The 7,053-nt window shown below is 40.0% G+C and overlaps 1 protein-coding gene across 1 annotated transcript in view; it reads right to left on the bottom strand.

The window, feature by feature from the left end:
- MYO16 (myosin XVI) overlaps positions 1-7,053 on the bottom strand; it is a 912,243-nt gene that overhangs the window by 398,147 nt on the left and 507,043 nt on the right. The window contains exon 16 of the mRNA XM_006851537.1: positions 4,347-4,458. Coding sequence (XP_006851600.1) covers positions 4,347-4,458 — 112 coding nt within the window. The remainder of the gene's footprint in view (positions 1-4,346; positions 4,459-7,053) is intronic.

Here is a 7,053-nt window from a genome sequence, read left to right as displayed (position 1 = left end):
CAAGGGGACACTTAATGGCTTAAAATCAGGAAGGCGTCACCAGGGTTGCATCCTTTCACCATACTTATTCAATCTCTATGCTGAGCAAATAATCCAAGGAACTGGATTATTGGAAAAGATTCACTAACAACCTTCAAAATGTAGATGATACAACCTTGTTTGATAGAAGCAAAGGACTAGGAATACTTGACAATAATAAAAATCAAATACTAGAGTCTTCCATATGGATTATACCTCAATGTAAAGAAAATGAATATCTTAGCAACTGACCAATAAATAGAATCCATATAATAGAGAAAAGACTGAAGGTGTTTAAGTCTTCATTTTGCCTGGATCCACAATCAACACTCATGGAAGCAGCAGTCAAGAAATCAAATGCTGTACTGTGTTAGATAAGCTTACTGCATAAGACCTCTTCAAAGTGTTCATTTACAATGCAAATATATTAGTTTGCAGACTAAGGTATATGATCCAAGCCATAGTATTGTCAATTACCTACATGCATGTAAAAATTGAACAGTGAATAAGAAAGACCTTAGAAAAATCGATGTATGTGAATTCTGTCATTGGTGAAGAATACTGAAAGCTTGATGGACTGTCAGAAGAACAAACAAATCTGTCTCAAAACAAGTGTGTTCTATAGAAGCAAGGATGGCATGACTTTATATCTTGTACTTCAGAGATGTTCTCAGGAGGGACCAGTCCTTGGAGAAGGACATCATGCTTGGAAAAGTGGAGGGTCAGTGAAAAAGAGGAAGACATTCAACAAGAGGGATTGACACAGTGGCACCAATGAGCTCAGGCATAATGACACCTGTGAGGATGGTGCAGGACCAGATAGTGTATCCTTCTAGTGTTTTCAGGGTTGCTGTAAGTCAGAACCAACTCCACAGCACCTAACATCAACGACACAATACATAGGCACTTCTGGGTACATAAACAAGAACCAGAATTTGCTCCGTTCCTATAAGCATACAATTTAGTGACACAGATGAAACTGTAAAAAATGAACTATAATGTAGATTGTCATTGTTAAGCACTGCTGAGTCAGTTCTGACTCATAGTGACCCGGTGTAAGGTTTCTGAGGAGAAGTTTGTAGGTTTGAACTGTCGACCTTGGGGTTCAGTGCACTACCCTGCAACATCACACCAGGATGCCATAACGTAGATAGAAATGTGATAAATTCTGTAATAGAAGTAAAAACAAATGGCTCACAGCACAAGGTTATGGTTGTTATCCTCTTTTTTTAAGGGATCAGTAATTCCCTTTGGTGGCAATGGCAATAGTGATGGTGAGAGAATAAGCATAGGATTGAAGAGACCCTCCACCCAAGACCACAAAGACTCTTTGCAAATTATGATTCAAGGACCTCATCAGCCCAAAGACCTCTCTTTAGATTTTATTGTTGTTAAGTGCCATCAAGTCATTTCCAACTCACTGGGTATAAATGACTGTTCCTGTGTAGACAGACAGAGGTCATTAGATTCTCTGTGAGCTACCTTAGGCAGAAGGTATATTTTGCTTGTCCTGCCTTTGAGAATCAATCATGAATTTTTAACTACCTGTCTCTAAGCAAATGGTATTTTAGAATTGTATCATACTAATTTAGACCCAAATTTTCTATTTAAAAATGCATTAGAAAGTCCTCTTTAAAGAGGTAGAAAATATGGAACGAAACTCAGAATTATATTTTTTAAGAAAAAAGACAGGGTTTACAGGTGTGAAAGAGACTGGAGGAACCTGAAATGGCAGCCCTCAACCAGCCTTCAGCTCTGCAATGGAACTTAAATTCATGACTCAATTTTTAGCATAGTGGTTACGAATCGGGCTGCGAACCTCAAGGTCAGCAGTTCGAAACTACCAGCTGTTCCGTGGGAGAAAGATGAGGTGTTCTGTTCCTGTAAAGATTTACAGCCTCGGAAACTCTGTATAGGGTCACTATGAATTGGAACCAAGTCCATGGCACATAACAACAACAACAACATAGAAGTATACAGGGTGGGCAATCATTCAAAACCAAAAGGGTGACATTTACATAGCGACACAGTTCAGAAGGGATGGGAAGGAGGGTGGAGTGGAGACCGGAAGCACAGGGAGGAGGCGGGATGACTGTTGTTGCCTGGAGGGGATTGTAATCATTGAGATGAAACCAAGTGGGTGATTTATTGACTGTGAAACTGATGATCATGGCTGTAAACCTTCACTCAATTCACAATAAATCGTTTTTTAAAAAGCAAAACATTTCAGTCATGGAGAGAAAAAAAGTAAAAACATAGGTCTTTTGATGTGTTTTGATCATATGGTCTACTTAAGATACAGCAGCAAGTTGAACAGGAGCTCTGGTAGTGTAGTGGTTATGAGTTGGGCTGCTAACCTCAAGGTCAGCAGTTCAAAACTACCAGCTGTTCCATTGGAAAAAGATGAGGTTTTCTATTCCCATAAAGATTTACAGCCATGGAAACCCTATGCAGGGTCGCTCTAAGTTGGAACCGACTCCACGGTGAATAACCACAACTACCACCAGCAAGTTTAACAGTCACACTGAGCTAATGGGTAGATGGTATTGTGAAACAGAGTTGATAACGGCAGCTAAACGGAGCAAATACAATATAACTTCAGGTTCCTAGACCTCCATTCTCTGCATAGCATGACGATGGGGTGAGCAAAGTTCTCCAGAGATGAATTCCTCAAATCCTCAAAAGAAGCCCGATTGGCACAACTTCTAACTCAAACGTGGGAAACTGGGATAAACTAGTCTCTCCTCCAAGGGACAAAGATGTGGCAGTGTGCTTCCATAAATGTTTCTAGCCTTGGAAACACCATGAGGTAGTTCTACTGTGTCATTCAGGGGGACTAGGGGTCAGAATTGATTTGGTGGCAACAGCGTCTCCATCTCTTCCCTCTTCCTCCTTCCCCCGCCTTCTCTCTCCTTACTACCAACCCCCTGTCTGCCTCATGAACTATATCTAGGTGGACATGGAACAATGACTCAAAATCAACCATCTCATTATTTAAGAAATATAAAAATAATCAATTTAAATCTGGGATAAAATTAATGTTCTTGAATTACTGGCATACCAGAATTAGCAATCGTATATTCACTCTTAGTAAAGAATCAACTGACCTTAAATATGGTACCATATTGAATGAGGAAAAAACACAGGTAATTTGTAAGAGAACTCTACAGACTTGTGGGAATTCTGAAAATTGTCCCTCAAGGTTTAGATTCTTTCATACTTATTAGTATCTACACCTGATTGTAAAATGATGTGACTAGTTAAAGTTAAATTAATTGAACTTAAACAAAATTAATTTTTTTTTTTTCTCTTCAGTCACATTTGAATGCCCAACAAGGCTGCTGTTGTTGTGTGCCACTGAGTCAGTTCTGATCCAAAATGATCCAGGGTAGAAGCTGGTGGGGTTGAACTGCTGACCTTTCTGTTAGCAATCCAGTGCTTACCCTACAACCTCACACCTGGACTGCTTACACATGGATGTTGTTGTTGGTTCTGACTCATAGCGATCTTGCATAGAGTTTCGAGGAATAGCTGTGGGTTTGAACCACTAACATCGCAGCTAGAATTCAATTGTTTATTCTATAGTGCCACCCCAGGACACCAATACATGGTCAATGCCTATAATATCATTCAGCAAAGATAAAAACCACTTCCATTTTCGTTCATAGAAATTTCTACCACGTAGCAGAGATATTAACATTTTAAATCTTAATTTTTCACCTTGATGTTTCTAAATATTTGATCATTTAAGAATGAAAACAAGTATTATTTTGCTTCAGAAAGTATTTTCATAAAGTGATGTTATTGTTAAGTCTGTGGAGTCAGTTCTGACTCATAGTGACCATGTATATATAGGGTTTATGAGAAGTGGCTGGTGAGATTGAGCCACTGTCTTTGTGGTTCAAACCAACCTTGCGGTCTGGTGCTTACCCTACAGTGACACACCAGGACTGCCATTAAGTGATAACATTCATTTGTTTCAGGTGATTCTGAACACTATTTTATTTATTCTTTTCTGGTCTACCAGTTTCTCTTTGGAATGTCATTGTAGAGTTCTTCAGCTCTTTGTTGCTCATGTGGCCCTTTTTATAGTCTTGAAAATCACAGCCTTCCCTCTGATCTCTGTCTCAGTTTCTCCTCTCTTCAGCAGCACTGTATTTCCTTGCTTATGTCTAGCTCTTCCATTAGGCTGTAAACTCCATAAAGGCATGGGTTGTTTCTTATTTGCCACTGAATCACCAGTGTTTACAATACCTGGAATATAAGCATTAACTTATAAATTGGTCGAAGCGTGATTGTCTCAGTGAAATATTTATAATATAACTTACCAAATTACTGAAGCCAACTACAGTCAGGGCTTGTTTCAAAACAGCTAATTTCTCTCTGTTCAGAGAGTGCTCTGCTGTTGATATATCTTCCTGGATGGTCTGGTCCAAATACCTGTTCAGGAGAAAACACACAGACTATTATGAATTGGTTTATAATAAAATTCAAGTGGGTAAAAGTCACCTCAATCATATTGAGTCTCCAGAATAGAGGAAATCACCTGAACATTGTGTACCCTTGTGCTTACAAGGTTTCTGGTACCCAAGAGCACATGATGTTTCAGGAAACAAAACACAAAGATCTTGCTGTACCAGAATATATTTATACTATTTAACTTGGGTCTTACCCTAGCTGCACCTGTCCTAGTGAAAGGACAAGGTCACAAGTGTTCTATAAATTCCGCATAAAAAGTTGGCTGTTCCTATGTCTTTGTGATTTAAATTTGCATTAAAGATACATATTTAGAGACATGTTTCATTCCCTCCTGTGATTGTCTTTAAGTATAGGCTGTTGTTGTCATTGTTAAGTGTTGTTGAGTCAGTTCCTACTCACAGTGACCCTGTATAGGTTTTCCAAGGAGCAGATGGTGGGTTTGAACCACTGACCTTTCAGTTAGCAGTCCAATGCTGATGCTATAGCACCATACCAGGACCCCTTAAGTAAAGGTAGTTCCTTAATTTATGGATTTATTCCTTTCTTTCATCAAACAAATATTAATCACTTACCAAATACAGGCAATAAGAGGTAACTGAATATATGAAGATAAAGGGCCCATCCCCAGAACCTAAGCAAACAAAACCCAGCAATGTACCCAGGGAAAGACAGAGAAGAGAGCATAATATGGTATAGAAGAAGGGGACCATAGAGAAGTGCAAGGTACTATGCAAATGTGCACTTTCCTGAGTGGTGACAACAGCCATGCTCAAGAACTAACCTGACCCCTGGCAGTTCAGAGTCACCCAGCGTTGCTACAAAGGGAAGGTCTGGTGATACGACTCTGTCAACATTGCTGTCCGTGCCTTTTGTTGATTCTAACGTCCACTGTGCCCATACAATTTTCTTGGTTGTCATCTTCAATGAAGCAGATGGTCAGGAGTCACTGAGTGGGTTCGAACCACCAGCGTTTGAGTTAGCAGCTGAGCACTTAATCCCTGGGACTCTTCATATAAACATGAGAGCCAAGAAAGCCTCACAGAGTAGACTCACGGAATCGCTGTGAGTCAGGCTGAGTCAGAATTGTCTTGATGGCAACGCGTCAGGTTTGTGTTTTTTTGCTGGTGTGGTGGCACAGTAGATTAAGCATGGACTGTTAACAGCAGGGTTGGTAGTTCAAACCCACAAGTTGCTCTTTGGAAGTAAGATGACATTGTCTGTTCCTCTAAAGATTTACAATCTCAGAAGCCCTAAGAAGTACGTCCGCTCTGTCCTATAGAGTCGCTATGAGTTGAAATCAACTTGATGGTAATTGGATGGCAGTATGCTTTGTATGTGTTTATGTTGTTTGTTGTTAACTCCAGTCAAGTCAGTTCTGACTCATAGAGACTTGCTGGTGGGTTTTCAGCCAACCTTGTGGTTTACAGTACAGTGCCACATCAGGACTCCTATAGGTGCATATATGCTGGTTAATTTTCTGTGTCACTTTTTTCCCTATAATTTTGAGTAAATACAGATGTTTGCAAGGCAGACAATTGTCAGAAAAGGAAAACTCAAATAGTTTCCACTGATAGAAAGCAACAGGGGCTCTGTTAGCATAATGGTTACTAGTCAGGCTGCTAACCTCAAAGTTAGCAGTTTGAAAATACCAGCTGCTTGCAGGAGAAAGATGAGGTTTTCTGTGCCCATAAAGATTAAGAGCATCACGACCTTATGTGTTCAGAACAGACTCAACAGCACACCACCACCACCAGTACCAATAGAGAGCAACAGAAAAGGCAAAAAGCTCTGGCAGTTGCATTGTGTGCCAGCTCTCACCAGTTTCAGTGTACCAGGCAGTGGAATGTAATGGAAACTCTCTCCACAGTCTAATCTAATGGAACCAATCAATCAACCAGTTGATAAAGGAGTTTCCTAACGGTGTATTCTGTCTTTGTACTGTAAGTAGATATTTTGGCAAAACTCCCTCTCTTCACTCTGCAGTCTTCTAGTCACCTGACATCTAGATCTTGGGATACAGTCTGCAGAAATGTGTTGCCTGCTGCCTGGCCTATGAATCTTGGAATTTCAAGGCCTCAAAAACCCTACACAATTGTGTGCTTAAAGTAAATTTCTCTCTTTCTATGTGTATATACACATGGAAAAACTCCTGATGTGGCATTGTGGGTTGGCAGTCCAAAACCACCATCTGCTTCTCAGAAACCCTATATAGTACTACAGCACTTAACAACAATACACACACACACACACACACACAAGGAGCTCTGGTAGCGTAGTGGTTATGAGTTGAGCTACTAACTTGAAGGTCACCAGTTTAAAACTACCAGCTGCTCCACAGGAGAAAGATAAGGCAGCCTGCTCCTGTAGAGATTTACAGCCTTGGAAACCTTATATAGGGTCGCTATGAGTCAGAACCAACTCCGCAGCACACCACCACCATATATACACACACATATTTATGTGTTTGTTTATATGTATGTATGTGAGACATCAAAAAATTATAATAACCATTTGTCATAAAAATGTTGAAGCCCTGTGCTGTGTATATATATATAT

The sequence above is a fragment of the Chrysochloris asiatica genome, unplaced genomic scaffold (genome assembly GCF_000296735.1).
Source record: "Chrysochloris asiatica unplaced genomic scaffold, ChrAsi1.0 scaffold00029, whole genome shotgun sequence".
In the NCBI taxonomy this organism is placed as follows: domain Eukaryota; kingdom Metazoa; phylum Chordata; class Mammalia; order Afrosoricida; family Chrysochloridae; genus Chrysochloris; species Chrysochloris asiatica.
This window is presented reverse-complemented; position numbering and strand designations above follow the sequence as displayed.